This window comes from Vulpes vulpes, chromosome 12 (assembly GCF_048418805.1).
Source record: "Vulpes vulpes isolate BD-2025 chromosome 12, VulVul3, whole genome shotgun sequence".
NCBI classification, from domain to species: Eukaryota; Metazoa; Chordata; class Mammalia; order Carnivora; family Canidae; genus Vulpes; species Vulpes vulpes.
The window spans coordinates 156,412,948-156,436,625 of NC_132791.1; the positions used below are offsets into that span (position 1 = coordinate 156,412,948).

The window sequence follows — 23,678 nt, forward strand, 5'->3', positions numbered from 1 at the left end:
TCCACAGCACCAAGCACACATTAAATGTTCAATAGATACCTTTCCATGTGAATAAATCAGTACCTGGCATTTAAAAAATGTGAATGTATGAGAAGAAAAGCTGGCCTCGTGTCAGATTATGTAACTCTAATAAACCAGAAAATTCAGATTCAGCAAATCCAGTTGTGGCACAGGGATTTTCATTTTAACAAATACCTACTCACCCGGCCTAGATGCAGGGCAGGGGTCCAAGGACCATACTTTTGAGAATACTGATTTATTCATTCTTACATGCACTAAATAGGTAGATGGCCTAAAGTGGTAAATTGAAGATCAGCAGAATTAAGTCACTTGTCTAAAGTTCACAAAGAGGGGGATCCCTGGGTGGCTCAGTGGTTTAGCACCTGCCTTCAGCCCAGGGTGTGATCCTGGAGTCCCAGGATCAAGTCCCGCATCAGGCTCTCTGTGTGGAGCCTGCTTCTCCCTCTGCCTATGTCTCCACCTCTCTCTCAATCTCTCTCTTCTGTCTCTCATGAATAAATAAGATCTTGAAAAAAAAAATAAAGTTCACAAAGAGTGAGCAAGTAAATCCGAAGAGGAAACAAGAAATTCTAATTTAAAAGTAATCTTCGCAGAGAGCAAAGCACACATACAAATTACCTTGTCTCTTTTATGCTAGTTATAAATTCTTGGCCTCAACCATTTGTTTCAATCATTTAAACGAAGCCTAGACTTTCATAACTCCACCTGAATGACTACAATGAATTGCTCAGATCAAACAAGAAGTGTTTGTTTAAAGGCATCACCAGCAGAGGAAAATGAGATCCTTGAAAGAAAAAAAGTATTCGAGAAAATGAAGCGTTCACTTCAAAAGTATACTGTGTTTACAAAAGAGAAGTAATGAGAAGGGGCTTTGAAGATTTGCCCTCCAAAACGATGAGAACAGGTGGCTGTTTGAAGAGGAATCCCAGATGCCCCTCTGACAGTGTTGCCCCACGGCAGCAAGGTGGGGTGGGGGTCTTGGGGGTGACCATCAAACTAGACTTGTTTGACTAACAACATATGCTAAGTTTGACAAGGAAGGCTGTATATTTGCACTAGGAATTTGGCAAGGTGTGTTACTGTCCACCCCAATGACATTTCAAAACTCTACTTCTACAAAGAAAAGCATTCTGCATCTAATCTTTTTCATTTTACAAATTTCAGAATCAGAACTTTTGGTATGATGCAGGGCAACAGGCCTTTACAGACATGGCAGCTTGCCTAGCTCTGAATTGCAAGTAAAACATGTATCAGACCCAAGATCCGCCCATATTAAAATCCTGGTTAAACTTAAAGCATTTCCACATGTCAAACTGGTCACACTAACATTGTCATGCCATGTATGCTGGGTTGTTTTTAACTGAGGAACAGCTCACCTGGAGGGACGGACCCCTGTATCCTTGAGGTATTCACTCCTTCTTTTTTTTTTTTTTTTTTAAGATTTTATTTACTTATTCATGAGAGACACACAGAGAGAGAGAGAGAGAGAGGCAGAGAGAGAGGCAGAGACACAGGCAGAGGGAGAAGCAGGGAGCCCGATGCGGGACTCGATCCTGGGTCTCCAGGATCATACCCCAGGCTGCAGGAGGCGCTAAACCGCTGCGCCACCAGGGCTGCCCTTCACTCCCTTCCTTTTACTCACCAGTTAAGTCTTGCTTTAAACTCACTGTAAGGCTGCAATATGGTTCACAGCAGCACTGTCCAATAGAAATATAATGCGAATCAGAAGTGTAAGACATGTACATTTTGTAGTAGTCACTTTAGACACATAAAAACAGGTGAAATGAGTATTTTAACCCCCAAATTACCATTTTAACATGTAATCAATACTTGAGAATGGGAGATTTTTTTCATATTTTGTAACTTGATATGATCTCCAGTGCGTATTTTATAGCACATCTCAATTTGGACTAGTCCCATTTCAAGTGTCCAATGGCCACATGTCACTAGGGGCTACTGTATGGAACAGGGAAGGTCCTGAGCCTTGCTATTCTAAGTGTGGTCCACAAATTAGAAGCACTAGTATCTTCTGGAAACTTGTTAGAAATGTTGAATCTTAAGCCCCATTCCAGATCTATTGACCAGAATCTGCATTTTAACAAGATCCCCAGGTAATTTATAAGCAGGATAAAGCTTAAGCACTGCTCTAAGGCAAGTCATTGGTCTCAGGTTCCTAATCAGAGGTGATAATCCTGGCTTTGCAGGACTATCATGAAGATTCTTGGTGGTTTACTCTATAGACTTAATTGAGATTTTAATAAACGGTAGCTATTACTTAAGGTGGCAATGTAAGAGGCGGCTTTAGAGTTGGACAGAAAGTATAAATTCTGTGACCTTAATCAACTCACTTAGATTAAGGCTGAGTTTTCTTCTTCTTTTTTCTAAGATTTATTTATTTGAGAGAGAGAGAGAGAGAGAAACAGAGAGAGAACACAAGTAGAGGGAGAGGGAGAGGGAGAGAGAATCCTCAAATAGACTCCCCCTTGAGAGCAGAGCCTGATGTAGGGCTCAATCCCAGAACCTTGAGATCATGATCTGAAGTCAAGAGTCAGATGCTTACCCAACTGAGCCACCCAGGTGAGGCAGAGTGTTCTTAACTCTAAAGTGGGGCTAATACCTATCTTCCATTGTTGTTGTGGGGACAGAGTGTGGCACACAGGAGGTGTTCAATAATGGTAGACACACACCCCTTCTTGGGTGGGCCATCTTGTACTAAGCCATGCTAAACTGCCTTATTTCAAATGGCCTTCTATCCCAAACTAAAGTGTTATTTCCTGAGGTTTCAGTCTACACTTCACAAGCAGAACTTAAGGACAGCAAAAACGTTTATTTGAAAAAATTACTATGTATTGAAAATATACATTAGAAATTATTACATACTTCCATAGCATTCCCCTCCCCCACCACAAAAGTAGAAATATCCGCTTGCTATGCTAATGCCATAGGTAAAGTTAAACAAAAAGGAAAACACCATCAGCCCCCTTTCCTCATACATCAGATCAGAGTCAGGGGGAAAGAGGTCAACTCCTATCTACCAATCAGTAGGAATTTAACAAGTCCCAGTCTTCCACAGCAAGACACACATATTTCTGCTTTGAAGACTGCGAAGCATTGCTCTGTTCCTTCTCTGGCTCTTCAAAAGCTCTCTTCTTGCTCTTCTTTGACTCCTGGCTTGAGACAACTTCACACTTTAACAATGGTCCATGGCAGTCTGGGGCTTTCTCTTTATAGAACTGGAGTTTCTCAGAAGAGTTCACGTGGGTGTCTGCCAGTGGACACTTCACGGGGGCTTCTGTTCGAGCCCGCTTGCCATCTGTAAGAGTGACAGAAGGGAGTGGCCATGAGATGATTACACTGGTGTGCAAACGCGTGCTCAAGTCCAGAAAGAGAATCCAAGGAAAACGACAAAGGCCCAAACAAAGAGAGGCTTGGATTAAGTTTATTCTCTTCTGAACAGCCTAGCAAGTAACAGTGGCATGTGCACTAGCATAGGCTGAAGGAACATACCCACATGGGAGTCCGACAGATTTGGATTCAAATCCCAGATCTGCCACTTCCTGGATAAGCCTACTTATCCAGTTACTCGGGCAAGTAACTTCTCTGAGATTGTTTTCTCATCTTCGTAAGGATATAAAACCAAATTCATAAGCATGATGTGAAGATAAATAAGGTAACATATAAAGTGTTCAGCACAATGTTTGCCACATAATAAAAGCTCAGAAAAGGTTACCTCTTATTATTCAAAATCAGGACTTTGCTTCTAAATAAGAGCCAAGTTTAGGGCACAACTCTTAGCAAATGATACCACTTTATTCTACAGTTGTGGTATGCCGTGAATTCTAATTTTGTTACCTTCATTTTGACTTTATCACTTAACTCCTTTAAAAAAATTATAGTAAAATAACATAAATTTACCACTTTCATCATTTTTAAGTGTAGAGTCCTGAGGTACTGCGTTCATTCACATCCTTGGGCAAACATCACCACCATCTCTCTCCCGAACTTTTCCATGGTGCAAAATGGAAACACTGTAACTGTTCATCAGGAACTCCCTTCTCCTCTCCCCAGGCTCTGATACCCACTACTCTATTTTCTTTTCTTTTCTTTTTTTTTTTTAAGATTTTATTTATTCATGAGAGAGAGAGAGAGAGAGAGAGAAAGAGAGAGAGAAGCAGACTCCATGCAGGGAGCCCGACGTGGGACTCGATCCTGGGTCTTCAGGATCAGGCCCTGGGCTGAAGGCAGCGCTAAACTGCTGAGCCACACAGGCGTTCTTTCTCTATGAAGTTGACTATTTTAGGAAGCTCCTATAAGAAGAATCTCTCAACATGTTTCTTTTTGACTGGCTTATTTCACTTAGCATAATTTCTTCAAATTTCATCCATGTCATAATGTATGTCAAAACTTCCTTCCTTCTTAAGGCTGAATAATATTCCATTGTATTGAAATACTATATGTTGTTTATCCTTTTATCAACTCCTCTTTGTGAAGATTTTATTTCTATCTAATCTCTACATCCAACATGGGACTCACACTCACAACCTCAAGATTAAGAGTGGCACACTCCACTGACCGAGCCAGCCAGGCACCCCCCATTCACTCATTTTTTGATGGACGCCTGGAATGCTTCTATCTTTTGGCTAGTCTTAATTCCTTTTTTAATGTTCTATAGTACTCTCTCTACTTTTGTGCCATGGCAAATCCTTTTTGGAACGAGAGGGAATATACATACATACATACGTACATTTAATGAGCTATTTTCCTGGTGGTGGTGCTCAAAGCTAAGTGTGAACTTACACTGTAGTATGTCAAGAGAATACAAGTCTTGATGATCTATTTAAGTCAATACTATCATAATTACTTTTCCCACTGAGTGAAAATGGGCTGACTGCTTTACGGGTGCAAATAACCTAACAGCAAAAATTCCAAAGAAAAAAGAATTTCTCACAGAAGTGCTGAGCTGCTGTTCGAGGCTCCCCAGATTCTTGTGGCTTCACAGCTTCTGAAGTCACACGCTCCCACTGCAGAACAATCTAAAATGTATTTGAAAAGATTTTAATCTGAACAAAATCTCGAGCTTTTAATCTCAAGCTTTCCTGTTCCCCCTAGCTCCCTTTCCACAAATACAAATCCTTGTGGTAATCTTACTTCAGTTGATAGGTGAAAGAGTAACCAATGCAAGAGTTGATCAGAATACAAACATGCTAGATATATGTATTTGCATGACTCAGGAAAAATCTATAAAACTGATTCCCTATCTTCATCTCTATTGCAAGCTAGAAAAAAGTGCATATCCTTAAATGCAAGAGTTGATCAGAATACAAACATGCTAGATATATGTATTTGCATGACTCAGGAAAAATCTATAAAACTGATTCCCTATCTTCATCTCTATTGCAAGCTAGAAAAAAGTGCATATCCTTAAATAATAAAATGTAAAACCTTAGTCAAAATATTTTTCACACATTATTAGACTCACTTTCATGCCTTAAAATATACCAAATATAATTCAAACTCTTGTATGTGTATAAAATGACCACATTCCCATATTCTTACATTTCATGATCAGTTTCCATTTTTCAAAACTGTTACAGATATATATTTATTATAAGCTACTAAAAATTCTTTTGGAAATCTGGCTGAGTATAAACTATAAATAAAGTAATTATTTTACATATACTGTAAGTAACAAGAACTTTTAATATTTCTCATTATAGGATGCAATAAAATGATCATAAAGTCAAGGAAAACACTTCAGGACTCAGAGATAGGACAACACAGAATGTTAAGAATATAGTTCCAGACTTAGCAACACCACCTCTAGCCAGGGTACCCTTGGCAAGTGATTTATTTTGGGGGGCTCAATTTCTTCATCAGTAAATTAATATTAATAATACTATACTAATACCCTCAGGCTGCTGTGAGGATTAAATGAGGGGTGTGGCTGTGTCTGGCACACAAAAAGCCGCAGGAAATACTAGATGTCATCCCTTCTACAAAACTTTTCTAGTTATGGGGAATGGGTCAGACTGAAGAGAACACCAGGATAAACCAAACCTGGTGATTCAGTGGGCAATATGGAAAATAGTCCTTCACTAACAGAAATATGTATGTCAATTCCAAGAGCTGCCTGGATACAGGGAAGAAGAAAATGAGCTTGGTTCTGGACATGCTGAACCTGGGGTGCCTGGCAGCGATTTACAGACAGTATTTAGGAATGGATCTGTGTCAGAGAAGGTACAATCTTCCCTGCAGGGACACTGGAGATCCCCAGGACAGTGAAAGGAGGCAGTGAGGAATCAGCCAGAGCTGGCAGGAGAAGTAAGAGTGGAATAAGGCGAAAGGCCAGGAAGATGGAGAATGGGGTCAGATGCCATGTCCAAGAAAATGCCTGCTGCGAGGCAGGGAAGGCTAGACCTAGAGCACAAGGGATTAAGAACCGAGTAGGCAGCAAGGAGGTGGACAAGGTCACAGGAACCATGTCACAGCCGCACTGGGGGTGAAGACCACGTTCAAGAAAGTGTAAGGTATGTTTATGCACGTAAAGAAAGCAGCCAACACAGCATGAGACTGAACACCAAAGGGTGGGGAGGAGAGGGAAATCATTATAAGTGGAATATCCCAGCGAAAGCTGAGGACCTCAGGGACTGGGACTGAAAAATATTCAAGTGCTCAGCCCTGGAATGAAACGGCACACTTGACCCCTGGGACAGGAGGGAAGTGGGATATGAAGAAATGGGAGATATTGTGAGACAGAGGGAGGAAAGTAAGGGGACTCGTGTTATCTGGCCTCATTGGTCTGTGTCACCTGCAAAGAGCACAGCAGGAGCCTAGAGTGAGCCCCAAGACATTTCAATAGGGGGTCAGCAAGAGATGGTCCAAATGCTATGGCTGTGCCCGGGGGGCCCACTCATGTGCATGGGACGAAGCTGCATGTGTGAAGGAGCCCCATCATGCCTCTGAGCTTTGCTTTATTATGTTTAGCAGATACCATGTTTTTTACGAATGGAAGGTCTGTGGCAACCCTGCATAAAGACGAGTCTATTGGCACCATTTTTCCAATAGCATTTGCTCACTGCATGTCTCGGTGTCACATTTTGGTAATGCTTGTGACATTCCAAATTTTTTCATAAATTTGCTGAAAGCTCAAGTTATGGCTAACTTTTTTTTTAAGATTTTATTTATCTATTCATGAGAGACAGAGAGAGGGGGAGAAAGGGGGAAGGGAGAGAGGGAGAGAGAGAGAGAGGGCGCGAGCCAGAGACACAGGCAGAGGGAGAAGCAGGCTCCATGCAGGGAGCCTGATGTAGGACTCGATCCCAGGACTCCAGGATCATGCCCTGGGCCAAAGGCAAGTGCTAAATCGCTGAGTCACCCAGGGATCCCCAGATGGCTAATATTTTTTTAACAATAAAATATTTCAAGTTAACATTGAGTACATTATTTTTTAGACATAATGCTATTACACACTTAACAGACTACAGTATAAATTCTATATGTACTGGGAAACCAAAAAAATAATCTGATTTGCTTTATCGCAATACTTGTGCTTTTAAAAAAGTTTATTTATTTGAGAGAGAGGGCGTGGTGGGGAGAGGCAGAGGGAGAGAAAAGAATCTCAAGTAGAATCCCTGCTGAGCATGGAGCCCAATATGGGGCTCAATCCCACAACCCTGAAATCATAACCTGAGCCAAAATCAAGAGTCTGAGCAACCCAGGCACCCCACAATATTTGCTTCTTTGTGGCAGTCTGGAACCACACCCACAGTATCTCTATGGTATAATCTGTGCTTTCAAGCCAGGTTGCTAGGTATTTTACTTCAACCTTACCAAGCTCTGTAAGAAATCCTGGTTCCTTTATATAGATGAAGAAATTGCAACTCAAAGTTGTCTTAAGTCATAAAGCTATTGTGTTGTCCAGCCAGGATCCCAAACCCATGGCTTCTTAACTCCACAGCCTATGCTCATCCCCTCATCCCCTGCTACCAAACTTCATCAAGCCTTTGCATGATCATCCCACACCTGCCCCAAGTCCACTGGATATATGTTTAAGATTCATCCACAGCTACAAACTGTTATAACGATTTCAGCATGTATCTTATGTACAAACACAAAAGTGCTCCTGAAATACTGACTCACCCCTTCTTGATTACTTACAGGGAGATGATACAATTAGGCACTTGGATAGGTCCACCATCATGCATTATAGTGGAGCCAAGGAGGAATCCAGAACAAAACAGGTGGGTCCTCGAGGCCTCTACCAAGAAACAGTATCTGAAGAAGAAGGGCACCAGCCATAGGCAAACTGCAATTTACTGGTGCCCTACTACCTGCTTACCTTCTAATTTCCTACTTAGGTCTATACTAAGTTGAGGAAAACCACCAAGAAGATAAGACCAAAGCAAAGGAAAGTCAGCCAAGAAGCTGAAAATGGGAGGGTTCACTCAGTGAGAGGACAAAAAAGACATTTCCTCACCAAAGCTCTACAAGGTAAGAAATTTGCCCACACTAAGGGAAAGAGTGAGATTTGAACCCTTATCGGTGTGACTTTTTTTTTTCCAGCATCTAATGCCGCTAAGAGAATGTGTCCTCTTGCAGCTGGACATACTGCTTTTTTGCATAGCAGGCCAGAATTCACTTATTTTCTGAGTCGTTTTCAAGATGGCATTTTCTCGACGGCATTTTCTCCTAGGGCAAATATGGATGAGCCACAATATAGTGACCAGAGCATGATCTCTAAGGACTGGGTCAGGTATAGGCCATTACTGTCTCTGATCTGATGTGAAGATGATAATTTAGCCAGACTACCCAGAAAATTAACGTTTGTTCAAAGTGTTGATTAAGGCACTTGGACTTAAAATGAAAAGCTATATGCACTGTGAGAGAGAAAAATCTGCAGTACCTGGTCAGCCCAGCCCTCTGTCTTACAGTTACTGTGATCAAATTCCTTTAAAGGCACTTTGGAGTGGACAAGGCCTATGTGGGTCTGGAGCTTGTGTTTGACGGCTTTGATGTCCTACAAGGGAAAGAACAAGAAAGCACACACCTGGTCAATTCTTGCTTGCTTTCAGTGGGAAATAAATACCATCACAAACACCAGTCCTTTCTAAATACCAATTAGCAGGAGCAAAAAATATCTAATTATAAGTCTGGGAAACAAGCAAATGTCTTACCTTGAGCCCTGTCCCAGAAATATCTAAGCAGTTTAGTTTTCTAAAAGAGAAGAGGTATCCAATTCCCGCATCTGTGATCTCAGGGTTACCTAGATGTCAAAAACATAGGCTATATAACAGTATACAGTAGAGCTACTGCTAAAGTCCAACAATAAGCTCAGAAAAAGGCCAAACAATGATAAAATATAAAGTACCGAGTGAGCAAACTTTTCAGAGAAAACGATACAAAGATCTTATTTATCTTCATCCTGTCTGTAATATGGGAACAGCCACACCAAATGACCCTTAAGATCCTTTATAGCTCTAACTTTCTAGGAGGTGGGGATTAGCAGAAAAATAAATGAACCAGGAAGTTAACCCAAAGGGTTTAATCTGGAGCCCTATAAAAACAGCATCCATAAACATGTATTAGAATGGTTTATCGGACTTTGTGTGTGGCTATTTCACCTCCAAAGTAAAAGGATTTTTAAAAGATTTTCAAAGGTTTTTAGACACAGAGACTGTTACTACTCTTACTAATTTGCACTGTCTTCAGAAATCTTTCTTACATATTACCTTTTCAAATCAGAGTATTACATTTAGCACTGAGTCCTCAAAGCCATGAGTACAATACCCAGCACATTCCAGATGCTCAAAAAATATTTGCTGAATAAATACACTTTTCTGGGAGGGAGGTTGGATATTCACTACGGTCTTCGTTTTACAGAAGTCGAGGCTCAGAGAGGCTAAATAACTTACTCGGGGTACACAGCTATTAAAAAATGTAGAACAAGGAGTGTCCTTTGACCTTAAACCCCTGTTCCTTTCATTCTTTTGACACCATACCATCCTGCCATATATTGAATGGACACTCAGTTAAATTGTAAATGATCTCTATCAACTTTTTACCACTGAAGTCACATCTGGTTAATCCTGAGTAAGTTATCACAACTGTGAATTCATCAAGATTTTCATCAAGCAAGTATTGATTAAAAGACCTAGCTGACAGACACTATGTATCAGCAACTCAAGGTAAGTAAAGGTGAGCCATATGTCTTTTATATATGCCATGAGAAGGATGAAAGGCTGCCCTGTCTGCACACAGTGAGTGGTCCAGATGAATCTGGAAAGGCTCTTCCTACCCTAAAGAGGGGGCAGCAAACCAGGAAAGGTACCTGGCCAGGAGTCAAGAGCCTCTGGCTTTATTCTTGCTCTGCCACTAACTTGCTGTGGCATCTAGGAAAGTTACCACCCTTAATCTTATCACCTCTAAAATGATGGGGGAAGAACTAGGTGATTTCTAAAACCACTATTCCAACATTAAGAACTATAATTTCTAATAAAACTTACAAGATAAGTCTAATAATGTTAGATTTTCAAGGCCTCTTTTCATCACTCGAACTGGTGCTGTCATTTTCCGTACCCCAGCATCAGATAAACAATTATCCTTCAGGTGGAGCTGAGTTACGCTAGGGAAACAAAGTCCACAGATAAATCAGAGTTTGAGAAAGTCTATGCACAAGAACATGCTTTCATAAATTTCATCTAAAAATACATCCTGTTATCTCATACCCAATGCATTTAATGGAATTATAAACCTTTTGGTGCTATTTACTAGTTGAGGGTTAAGTTAGGAATGGAAGTGTCATGTAGTACTAATCTCTGATGGCAGAGGGCACTAAGGCTATATGGTCAAATGAGGTAAACAGAGACTTCATTAAGGGGATAAATATATCTTGTTTAACACAGAAGCTACATTCAATTCATGAAAAATCCTATTTGAAAACCAAAAACACTCTAAATAGGTCAGGAAAGTCTACTAAAGAACTCCTAGGAGAATTCTTTTTGCAAAGCAAACAATCCTCTAATTTTAACCTAGCTTTATAAATCTAGATTTTCAGACTGGTTTTTAGGTACACCCATCACCCAATCCATCCAGCTAACCTGAAATTTTAGGGTATTAATTTGCTCCACTGTCCCACACACAAGACATCTGAACCTTTACTAAACCTCACACAAAAATACCTTTGTATGGGGTAGTGTGTAGGTGTCACTGTCTGAAGCAGGCCCCAGGAAGCTGGTTAGACTTGAGTTTGTCATACTGTTATGCTTCTGGCTGTTTATGAAACCACAAAGGAATCCATCTGGCCTCCTCTCTGCTGGCCAGACTGAGCAACTGGAGGTCAGCTGGACTATTTGCAAATGGTATAAACTGGGTGATTTCTTTAAATTATGATTCTTGCAAAGAATGAGGCGGTCTTCAATAGTTTATTTTTTAAATAATTTATAGTTCATTGATAGTTAAAATACAAAAGGATGATTTTTGTTAGAATAAACTAGGACTGGAAAACTAAGGGCAAAATCATTTTCACCCCAGGTTGTTTCGTGTATTGCATGTTGAAATAAAGGTTATTTAGAAAATGAACCAACAGACTTGGTTTCCTAAGAACTGTTCAATCTATATTGCTTGTGCCTAGTAAAGGAGATTTAAAATGTTTTAGAAAAGAAAAAAAATTAGCAAATAAACACAGGATTGGAAAGTGATTAGCATTCTTCAAGATGATCCCACTGGGTCATCTTTAAAAAAAAAAAAAATTCCATCTACAAGTGGTGGCAGGTCAATACCTAGACAGGGCCTCATTGGTGAGATGTTCTAGAAGCTCATGCTCATCTCCAAGCTTGCAACAGGAAAGATCCAGGCAGGTCAGCTCCCGGAAAGACTTAATCTCCTCAAGTTTTTCTGAAATCACCAGGTATCTGTGGGGCATGGAGAGCAATCAATAGCTTTTCTTTTCCTTCTTTTAAAACATTACCTTTTGTGGCTTCATGATATAGTCAACATTCCATCAGTACAAGGAACTATGTAATAAGCAGACTTCACCAACTACTATGTGAGCCCAGGGTGAATTTTTTAACTAGTGAATGCTTTGAGTCTTTTTACATGACAGTGGAATAAAAACTTTTAAATAAAAATATACAAAAAAAATTAAGAAAAATAAAAATAAAAATATATGAGCAAAGGCAAGACACAAAACATCTTCGTCAGAAAACAGACCTTGAAAAAAACCCACAAAAAACAAAACAAAACAAAACAACAAAAAAAAAAGAAGACAGACCTTGGTGTTGGGGCCTGATGGGAGAATTTCCAAACTTTAGGACACTCAAAAAATTAATCATTCATTCTTTTGAAGTTGCCTTTTATCTTATGCTCAAGTATCTACTAGCTTGAAAACTGGAACATGGCCTGGAACTCTGTGTTCTAATCTCTGTACATCCCTAAGAATATACCAAGAGATGTTTGGCAGATCACATTTTATCTTTTCTATTCAAACACGTTTCAGTAGCTGCCCACTCCACTGAGCCTGTTAACTTCACTCTGAAAGTTCGTGCAGTATGACAAACTACAAAGACTTAGTCTCCTCTAGATGGTTAAGACAAACCTATGAGCACAATTTAATTACAATGGAGCACCTTGCCAAACTGCTATCAGGAAGCATCAGGGAGGCCTCTGGAGAGGAAAAGAAAAGGGCATTCCACAGCCCAGGCTGGGGCCTCCACCCTGCTTTCTAGTTGTTCATCTATTTCAGATGATATCAGTGAGAAAAAAATGAAAAAGGATTAGGAGTGACAGGAAATAGGGAAGAGAAGATCATAAGAAAACAGGAAAACTGACTTGTGGCAAGACAATGACTTTTTCATCCACTTTCCTCATGGATATCCAGAAGTTTCTACAGCAAAATGGTATGCTAGAATCAGTGGAGTTACACTTAAAAGTGGTCACTTCTCTTTTCTGGCAATAGGATCATAATTACCAAAGACAAAGAAGATGGGATAACGTGAAGGCAAGAGGGAAGTTAGATCTCTTTTCTTCCTATTTCCAATCAAAATAAGATGTACTGAAAGCTGGTCACTGGCCTGACTGCTAGGTACAGATGGCCTGGGACACTGATACCCTCTCTAAGCAGCCTGGTGACAGAGCTCAGCTGGATACACAACTGAGCCTTATTTACACAGGCGTATTTTAATTGCACTGTAAATAAAGCTGCTGTTTTCTATCTTCCAATCACAGAGTTGAAGTGGGTTAATGGGGATTTGGGGGATTACTGGCAATCAGAGAAAGGAAAACACACATCCTTTGATCAATTAACCAAAAGATTTTTAGTAATTCTGAAACAAGGGTTATCCGCAAAGGACATAACAATGTATAATGTGATTAACAGAACAAAAATCAAGGCTGAGAAACCAACATGCAAAGCAACAGACACTACTAGATGCTTATCTAGGACCTGATCAAAGCTCTAGGGTCTTGCTCAACACCCGTCTTCCAATTAATGAGTTTAGAATCGTGTAATGGAGAAGCAGAGAAAGTACATGGACATATTTTAGTGTCAGATACAATTGAGTTTGGATTGTAACAATCCTAATTACTTGTGTGACTCTGAAAAGTTACTTAACTTCTCAGATCCTCAATTTCTACCACTGAAAATGCGGCAACTGATTACTTCTTTTAAGGATAAGAAAACTAGACACAATATTCCAAAAGCACACGGCATCTAATAGAACCTCATCTCATTTCATGGTAGTTATTATAATCACTTCATTACACAGGGTGATATTTTAAGGAAAACATGTTTGCCTCCTGTAACCACTTGGATTAAAAACCACTGGGCTTTCAACACAGGAAGGAAATAGTTTATATAAGTTGGAACCCAGTTGCAAAGACACTGGCTCTCCATCTAACAAGCAGCTTTGTGACCCACCCTAAGACAGTGAGTGCCTGAACCTCCCCAATTACTTATTTTTAATAATTTTTTCAATCTCCTTCTCTTTGATCTGAACCCTTTGTGTTCCTATAGCGTCAGCCCTGGATTGTAAATGCAAACCCAAATCTCTTGTCCTCTTCCTATTTTTCTCTGGGGATTCAAAAGGAGAAGGGAAGTTTCGGATCGCAATTGAAAATCATTTTTAAAAAAAGATTTTTAAGTAATCTCTACACCTAATGTGGGGCTAGAACTCATGACCCTGAGATCAAGAGTAGCATGCTCTTCCAACTGAACCAGATGCCCCCACAATTGAAAATCTTAATCTTGTATCTGAACAAGACAGCAAAGTTTAGGATTCTTGCAATAAAGACGTTAAAAATGTTTCTTATATTTATATTTATGATCATAAAAATAATATATACTCCCTGTAGAAAAAAATCAAGAAAATGTGAAAAATTATAAATTTAAACGAATAGCAATCCCACAATCTACATTTTGCAAGACTTTTTCTACATATGCAATGCATATAAAAATTCCCGTTTTTAAAAAAATTGGATCATATAGCATATGCAATTTTAATCCTTTTAAATGTATCATATAAAAACATTTCACATCATTTTAAGTAATCTTTGAACATTAATAGCTATATAATATTTCACCATATGAATGTGCCATAATTGACTTATTTCCAGTTGTTGTATATTCAGCTTTCAGGTTTTCACTATTACAAATAGTATTATAATGTACACCTTATATAAAAGTATTTGTTCTCATGTCTGAGTTATTACATTAAAAATTAGGACAGATTCCCAATAAATGGAATTAATGAGTCAAACAGAATGGATATTTTTCAGGCTCTTGATACATGTTGCTAAGCTGCTTTCCAGAAATGCTAATTTCTGTGCTCACCAAACATAAACGAAAGGGCTATTCTCATCCAATCTGACCAATGGCAGTATATAGATATCACAAATGGATAAAAAGCATCTTCACTATCATGAGAAATACTTAAGCTAGAACGATAGATGGGGAGAAAACAGAATACAGATTATATATAGTATATTCCTAAATGCATAAATATATTTGAAAATGATTATCATGAATAGTGGGATTATGAATTACTTAAAATTACAGCTTTATATATTTCCCAAATTGTACTGCCGTTATAAAATAATTTTAAAACAAGGCATCTATCATAATTCTACTTTTCATGTTTCAATTTTTCTACAATGAACATAAATAACTTGAAACAAAACATGAAGGGGTAAAATATATTTTAAATATATGTGCTACAGTGAAATATTTCTTGGATTTTTCATTTAGGTAAGGTAATTCTTTTTTCTACTGGTAACAGCCCCAGGCTCAGCTGTAACTAACCATAGCATGGAGACAGAGTTTTTAGAAGGTGCTTGCTCAGTTCCTAAGTCCACAGTTCTGCTCCCGTCTACATGTATGTTTATGCCTTGTCTTTTTAAAGTACAATATTTGAACCAGAGTGATGCCATTAATTCTATGAGCCAATTAAATAAAGAATCCTTCTTTTTTGTTTTTTAAAGATTTTTTTTTTTTGGGGGGAGAGAGAGGAAGAGAAAGCATGAGCTAGAGGGAGCGACAGAGAGAGAGAGGGAGAAGCCGGCTCCCTACTGAGTACAGAGACCCGACACAAAGCTCTATCCCAGGACCCCAAGATCATGACCGGAGCTGAAGTCAGACATTTAACCAACCAAGCCACCCAGGCACTCCTCCTTTTTTTGTTTCTTAAGGCGTATGAATTTACCTTATGCTTTCTGACATGACTTTCTCCTCTTACATGCTCTACTTTAGCCTTGTTTGAATGGTCATATTGATGGTGCATTTAATAGAAAGCTAACTTTTCACATTTTCTAATCACAAAAAAGTTCATGTAATGGCACACTACACAGTTACTTTTAAAATCTACAGGTATTGATAGTAAATGATTTCCAAAATATATAAAGCAAGCAAGATGTGTAATGGTGTAAGCAGTGTGCTGCCACTTGTATAACAAAGGGGAGAGCTATAGATGCATGTACCTGTACAAGATGTCACTGGAATGACATAAAAGAAACTGTGAACAGTAGCTGCCTCTGGAGAAAAAGGAGATAAAATGGGAGGGAGGCCATGTTTCACTGTATACCTTTCTGTGTTTGAATTATTTTCCATGCACATTTTTTAGTTTTTGTTTGTTTTTTTATGTAGGCTCGATGCCCAGCACAGAGTCCAACACAGGGCTTGAACTCACAACCCTAAGATTAATACCTGAGCTGAGATCCAGAGTTGGGTGTTTAATCTACTGAGCTATCCAAGGCACCGCTAAAGGTTTTTTTAAAAATTAGTAGATGCTTTAAAAATAATTTTAGGTAATGGTAAAATAAAAATTTTATCTATTTTATTTATTTTTTTTTAAATTTTATTAAGTATTTTATGCTTTTTGATGCTTTTTTTTTTTTTTTTTTTTTTTAGTTTTATTTATTTATGATAGTCACAGAGAGAGAGAGAGAGGCAGAGACACAGGCAGAGGGAGAAGCAGGCTCCATGCACCGGGAGCCCGACGTGGGATTCGATCCCGGGTCTCCAGGATCGCGCCCTGGGCCAAAGGCAGGCGCCAAACCGCTGCGCCACCCAGGGATCCCTATCTATTTTATTTTTTAAGTGGAGCACAAAGCATGGCTTCAATTCATGACTCCGAGATCAAGACCTGAAACTGAGCTGAGAACAAGAGTCCAGGATACTCAACCAACAAAACCACACAGGTACCTCTAAAAACTTTAAATAAATCAATAAAAGCAAAGGCAAGTCACAAGAGAAAACATTTGTTCTGTTAGAAAACAGAGTTTGGTATTGGGACCCAACAAAATGAGTCATGGGAAACCTCACTAAAATGAGAGTGGTCAGGTTTTCAGCAAGGGGAGCTCTCACTCCCTACCACTCAGAGTCAACAGAGGACCCGAAGTGAAAAGCCTGACTTGACCTTACATGGACTTGACCTTTCATGTGTGAGTCTTACTCTATGACTCCCAGCCAAAGGAAGAAATGCTTCTTTCCTCCTCCCCTCTGACAAGAGCTTCACCAATGAAAAGCCACCCCATTCTGAACTCCTAGTTTATTCCAATGAACTTTAAGTTTGGAACAACATTCCCAACTTCTCTTTTCTCCTGAAAAAAGTATGCATCTCCTTTGTTCCCCCAGGCTTGCCTGTGGTTTTCCAATAGTTTGATTGTCCCAGATTGCAGTGCTCTTTTATTCTTCAATAAACCCATCTTCTGCTGGTAAAATAGCTGCCAGTTTCTATTTTTAAAGTGAACAGACCATATTTGAAAATTTCCATATTTCAGGATACTTGAAATTTTAATCACCTTTTAAAGTTCCTTTTTTATCCAATGCCCAATATCTAGAGGTCTGAAAACTGGAATCGGCCCAGAACTCTGGTTACTAATCTTCACATCCTCAAGAGCATACCAAGAGATATTTGGCAGATTGTATCTTGTCTTTTCTCATACTAGACTACAAGTATTTTTTTTTTACTGAATGGAGGAGTGGTGACAATCAAGCAGTGGTGAAGCGGTTTCAAAATAAAGCTGTGTTTTCTGGTGGGGGCGGTGGGTAGAGAGAAAGACAGTGATTTTTCTCAAAATGGCCGGCCACTTTTTATTTAGAAGTTTTAAACTGAAGTGCTATTTGATGGGGGAATGCCCCCAAGCCCACAAAGCCCCAGAACTAGACAGACTGAACATATCCAATAAAATACTCAATACTCTAATCAGAACACCCACCTGTTTCGCAAACACAGGGAGCAAAGTACCAGACTTCCGTAGGCCTCTGTGAATTTCTGTAAAGCCCTCAGCCCTGCACCTGGCTCTGTGAATTTCTGTCTGGCTTCCGCAGCAGAAAAGAGCTTTTCAGCAATCTGCTCAGGAAAGCCAATAAGGGAATCAATGTGATCAACGTTGTCAGAGATAAAGCCCAGGACGAGGCTGAAGAGAGACTTAGCAGAGTACCGAAGATTCCCCTCCCGGGTATATGTGAAGATGAAATGATCAGTCTTCTCTTTCTGCGCAGTATCATCTTCCCTGTTCATGCAAAGCTCCACAGAGAAGCCTTTGGGAAACAGTCTGAAAGGTCTTGGCTTCTGCAGGCTACTCCTGACACCATCCAAGGCCAGATTGACCATGTGCAGCTGACCATTTTCTCGTACGTAGATGGGTCCTGGGTCCAGGTGGTTTTCGGAGTTGAGGTAGTAAGACATTGCCTTGCTTCCAGCTGTAAAAGCAAAGCACAAAGGAAGCAAATCCAATTAAAATGCCATTTATAACATGCAACTTCATCTTGCTGTGCCCAGAGTTTTACGAGCCTACTAGGAAGGCCCTTTGGTTGGTGTGGGGAAACAAAGCTTCCCAGCTGCCTATGAACCTGGCACTGCAGGCTGCCTCTATCTGGAATGCTATCTCCTACTTTCCCCCTTTTCTTTATATCTGGTGCACTCCTACTCATCTTCCAAAAGCTAGCTCGAATCTCATTTCTACAATTCATCCTGGGGAAGTTACAGAAGCAGAGAGTCATCTACAAGAACAAAGAAAGTCACAGCAGCATAGCTGATAATCACAAAACAAATGGAAACAACCTAAATGTCCAACAGCAGGGATATTATTAAATAAATTATGATACATCCATACCATGGAATGTTATGCAGCCATTAAAATCATAAAATTTTTATTGATTTGAAAGTTACAAATGTACAAACAGTACACATGAAATTTACTATTTCTGTTTTAAAAAATGTATTTACACACAGAACAAAGACCAGAAACATAACTTCCTTGCTACGTTGGCACCTTCCACATACTTTGTTGACTCAGTGTTCTGCTACTGATTTATTTCTGGGCCTGTGTTCTACTGGTTTGAGTTCCTTGAGGAGAGGGACCAGGTTTAATTCATCCAGACTCTGGGATGCTCTGGGATATAACATAGTGCTCTGGGATTTAACAGTCCCTGGGTGGATATTTGTTAGACTAAAGTTTACTAATTTGCCAAACCTTACACAGACCACCAGCAATAGGCTTTTTTGGATCTACAAAGACCTCCATTACAAGAGCTGGGGGGAAAAAAAAAGCTATTCTACCTCTTGGAAACATCTTATCTCTTAGGGCTCTATTAGGACACTTTTGAGGTGAGGCAAGACACCAAACACAGTAGGCATTTATGCAATGGTTGACATTTTGTGCTCAGGCATTAGTTGGAATAAACATTTGTTTTCCTGAGAAACTGAGATTGCGATGTTAAATGAAAGCCGCTGATTATCATTTCCGCAACAACACAATGATCTAAAGAGAACTGAGAGTTAAAATTCTATATATGTCAAATAGCTGCCATTATCTTTAAAAGACTAACTTTCAGAGTGAACTCAGCTTCTTCTGCATCAGTGCAGGGCTGGGATGTAGTTTTGATGCCACGTAAAAGTGTCAGCAAACAATCAAGTCAGTGATCAAAAATGCTGAGTCTCTAGAGATCAAATAGTGATCCTGTTTGTGGACAGCAGTACAATCCACGTTTCTCCTGAGGATAATTATGTGTGTAAAAGCACATCAGAAAGAAGGGCCCTGACTAGCCTGACAACCTCACCCTTTCCTGCTCGGCTTCTTATGCCCTACTCTTCAGCCATGCCATACTACCCAAGTAAGCTGGCTGTGCTCTCTTGTCCCACTGGTCTTTGCCCATTCTGCTGCTCCCTTTGGTTGGACCATCCTTTTCTGCTTTCCTGACCTAGCTCATCCTTATTCATCATTAAAACTCAGCTCAACCACGATCCCTCTCCTGGGAAATCTTCACTAACCCCTGCACCAGTGCATGCCTGTCTGGTTTTCCCAGAGCACCAGTGTCTCTTCTATATATAGCACTTAGCACCGTGTCCTATGTTCACTTGCTAACGTTCCCAGAGCTGTGATCTTTGAAGGCATGGTATTTATGTTTTTCATCTTTTTCTCAGGCCCAACACAGTGCCTAGTCTTGAGTAAGCCCTCAACAAATACATGCTGAACTGAATAAGAAGAAGGGTGAGACCTCAAAGGGACAGACTCAGTGCTCTGAACTGCAGGGCCTGCTGATACTGTTGCTAGGAGCCAGCTCCTCTTCTAGGCAACAGCTGCAGACTCCTCCCCCACTTGCCAGACCCTTCTGCAGGTGGTAGAAGCAAAGCAAATGATGGGAGAATATTGCTACTGGTACTACCAGGGGAGGGAAAAAACCCTAAAACCCAGACAAAAAAATTCCTGTCACGGTGCCAGCTCTAATAACCCATACTCTTGCCAGTATTCAGTGACTGCTGCTAAGGAGATGCCTCACTTATTCTAAGCTGTTCTTTCAGCAGAGGTAAGTATCTGGCCCCTTCAACCTCACAGATGTTAATCCTGATGAGGAGATAAAGCAGATTCTCTGTCTTTATCTCTGGTTTGGACATTCAGAGCCCTATTCTACCTGTGGATCAGAAATTAGCCACCCTAATGGCCCTAAAAAGGAATGACTTGACTGTAATAATAGAAAGGCAAATTCTATGAAGAGAACATATTATAACGTATCAGCACACTATAAGCTCCCTGACAACGAAACAGGGTCTGTATTTCTCCTGACCCCCACTCCCAACAGTGTGTTCCACAAACTTTAGAGTCAAATGGACAAATGGATAAATGATCACTTCAGGTGAAAATCAGAAAGGTCTGGTTCCATCCAGCAGAGGGCACAAGCGTCTTGGGACCAGAATATGGACGCTAACCCAGGCTGCCCCAAATCCTGGCAGCTTCTCTTTGCATGGATCGCTTTCAAATAAGGCAGTACTGGCTATTTTTTACTCTTAAATTACTCAAATGCTAGTTGTCTTTCTAAATTATGAAAAAAAAAAATCCAGTATTTCCTGAAGAGTAAAAAACCACATTATCTGTCCAGAAGGCCCAAGGCTCCTCTGCTCTTCAATGAAGGTACTTGAGGAACTAACCTTGGTTCAAGAAATCCTGGTAACCTTTGATTTCTATTAAATTTGTGCATCTTACATCCTCTCAATAAGAAGCTTCCGGAAAGTTTGTGAGGTACTATAAAAAGAGCTAAGAATAAACTTAATGTTTAAACCTTTCAAGGTTAAGAACCATAAAGGCAAGAGAATTCCACATAAAGCTTCCATACTTAGCTTTGCTTATGCCTGGCTGTACATGGTGGTCGGTTATAAATGGGCTCTCAAACAACGAGGCCTGTTCTACACCATGGCAAAAATCCCATGCAAACTGGAAAATTAAAATTAGTATCTGCAAGAAAGTCCAGCTTAGATTTGCATTAACTATATTTTATATTGGATCAACAGAGTACAGGGCATTCTGATGGTCTCCCAGCCTGTCTCCAGAGAGGCAGTTCTGTAAACCGTACAACTGCACAGAAAAATATTACATAGTGCATGTTCTAGTTAGTATTCAGTCACCACAAAGGAGCCAAAGTTACCACAAAGCGTATCATTTCATCTTATGAATAAAACATAACCTTACTTACTACATTACAAACTCAGTTCTCTATCGCCTCTTTGAATAAGAGGCAAAATAAAATAATTGATAATTAAACATGACAACTTTTTGGATCTTGAAGCCAGTTTGCCAAAGCAAGAAGCAGGACCATACCAATTAAGTGGACTGGAGGGAAGGAATCAGAGACAGAGGCCACAGGATTAAAACTGTGAGCTGGGTCTATGGCTCTCTAATTTGAAGGGGGGAAAAAAAAGCACCTAACTTTAGTAGGTAAAGTAACAATTCCCAAAGAGTAAATCATAGTAATAATGGTGACGATGATCACGATACTGGGTGTGATAACTACCATGTATTAAGCAGATACCAGTTGTCAGGTACTGTGCTAAGCACTCAATTAAGTGATCTCACGTAACCCTCAACAATCCCTTGAGGTCAAGATTGCCATTCAACCGGTAAAAAGGCTCAGAGAAGTAAAGTAATTTACTTAAGGAACAGAGCTAGTAAGTGGCAGAGCCAGAATTCAATCTCAAGGCTGTATTACTCCAAAGCTCTAGCTCTTTCCACTGCATGATGCTGTCTCTCAAGAATAAAAATATGACATCAGCCTTAGGGATTAAAAAAAGATGTTAAAAATTAATCTCACCCACCTGTTTGATCCTCTGGTATTCACTGGCTTAAGCTGGGGGTAGGGGTGGGGGCAGGGAGGAGATAAAAACCAGTGGACATCTGAGGAAAGAGTTGGTGGGAACAGAGCCAGGACAGAGCTACATTGAGGCCTCCCTTCTTCCCTCTGCCAGGGCAAAAATTACCCACATCCACACACCAGGAAAACATCTGTCAAGCCATGGCCTTCATCCCAGGCTTCAGACACCCTTGGTTTATTTGAAAATGCAGCATTCTTGAGAAAATTTCTACACAAAAACTTGAACGGAAATTAGTTCCAAACCACCTATAACTAACTAACGATCTTACCTTAATTGTTCTGTGCCACCATCATTATTCAATTCTCCACTCCTCTCATTATTTTTACCTTACAGCGTGTGCACTTTCCTACCTGCCTTTTCACCCACACCCTTCCCTCCCCCAAAGCTCCAGAGAGCCACACCTGACTTAGCTCCCTACTTCCTTCCAGGAGCATGCCAATCTCTCCTACATCCTGACACTCTTAAAATTAACAGTTCTTCTACCAGCCAACTCTAGATTTTTCCATATAAAATCCCAAATCCTGACAGCGCCCCCCACCCCAACATCCCTGTCCTGGCCTCTCACACCTCAGGCCCTTCCAATCCTTCCAAGGCACTTCTGAAACGAGGTTCCTGGTCCCAAACACCCAATCTCACCTCCACCTGCTTCTCCTTCCTGCCCCACACTGTTCCATCCCCATTGATTCCACCCCCAGGCACTCTTCCTCCGTCCTTCACCAAGTATTCTTCTTCCCTTCTTCCTAGTCTCCTAGGACTCCAATCTCTCTCTCCTCTTGTCTTCTGTCTATAACCTTCAAAATCCCCTTCCTTCACGCCTCCTTATGCCCAACTTCAAAACCCACAGCCCCAACTTTTCTTCTCCACCCCCAAGACCCCACCCCTTCCATTCTAAGCCTGAATCTTTCCCTTCTTACACTTCTCAGATCCCCCTCGGTTTTCCTCTTCGCCAGTACTGCAATTCTCCCTCCCTCCCTCCCTCCCTCCCTCCATTCCCACGCACGCCCCTCCCCGAGCCCGCCCAAACTAACCCTGCTCCCACCTTGCCCCCAATTACCCTCCGCGGCACCCCGACCCCACCCTTCAATCCATCTCCCACACCCTACATCCTCCTCCTCACCTCTCTCACCCAAACCACACCCCAACCCCGTCCCTCCCGGCCCACCCCTCCCCCACCCCGCCCCTCCCTCGCACCCCGCCCCCGCCCCCACTCGCAGCCCCGGGCTGCGTGAGCGGCCCAGCCCGCGGCCGCCACCTACCTGTGCCCCTGCCCGGGGCTGCGAGCGGCAGCTTCGCGGTGGCGGCTCCCTCCTCCCGCGGCGCGGCTGATGGGGGAAGCGGCTCGGCGCCGCCGGCACAAAGCTAGGGAGGGTGGGACCGAGAGAGCTCGGGAGGAGGGAGGGGGCTGGGGTCGACCTGGCGCCGTGGGACCGCGGGGCTGGCAAGGGGCGGGGGGGCGGGGGGGCCAGGCTGGGCTGGGGAGATGCGCGTGCGCGGGACCCGGCATGAGGGGCGGGGCCGGGC

At 41.1% G+C, this 23,678-nt stretch overlaps 1 protein-coding gene across 4 annotated transcripts; it reads right to left on the reverse strand.

The window, feature by feature from the left end:
• Positions 1 to 2,828: 2,828 nt before the first annotated feature.
• On the reverse strand, positions 2,829 to 23,674 carry LRRC42 (leucine rich repeat containing 42). 4 transcript variants are annotated; one of them, XM_026007033.2, is made up of 9 exons: positions 22,426 to 22,973; positions 22,101 to 22,132; positions 17,728 to 18,214; positions 11,799 to 11,930; positions 10,524 to 10,642; positions 9,195 to 9,283; positions 8,924 to 9,037; positions 4,970 to 5,054; positions 2,829 to 3,334 (listed from the first exon to the last, which is right to left on the reverse strand). In XM_026007033.2, the coding sequence occupies exons 3-9, from the start codon at positions 18,198 to 18,200 to the stop codon at positions 3,060 to 3,062; spliced, it is 1,287 nt and encodes a 428-aa protein (XP_025862818.1). In that variant the 5' UTR covers positions 18,201 to 18,214; positions 22,101 to 22,132; positions 22,426 to 22,973; the 3' UTR covers positions 2,829 to 3,059. The 4 variants fall into 4 exon arrangements, with proteins under 4 accessions (XP_025862818.1, XP_025862817.1, XP_072586955.1 ...); XM_026007032.2 differs by lacking the exon at positions 22,426 to 22,973 and adding an exon at positions 22,277 to 22,366; XM_072730854.1 differs by lacking the exons at positions 22,101 to 22,132; positions 22,426 to 22,973 and adding an exon at positions 23,414 to 23,674.
• Positions 23,675 to 23,678: the final 4 nt, after the last annotated feature.

Coding starts and splice junctions, on each gene's coding strand:
- LRRC42 (XM_072730854.1), bottom strand. CDS start 18,200: ATGTCTTACTACCTCAACTCCGAAAACCACCTGGACCCAGGACCCATC. Junction 11,931..17,727: donor TCCCTGTGTTTGCGAAACAG/GTGGGTGTTCTG, acceptor CATGCCCCACAG/ATACCTGGTGATTTCAGAAA. Junction 9,038..9,194: donor TTTCTGGGACAGGGCTCAAG/GTAAGACATTTG, acceptor TTTCCCTTGTAG/GACATCAAAGCCGTCAAACA.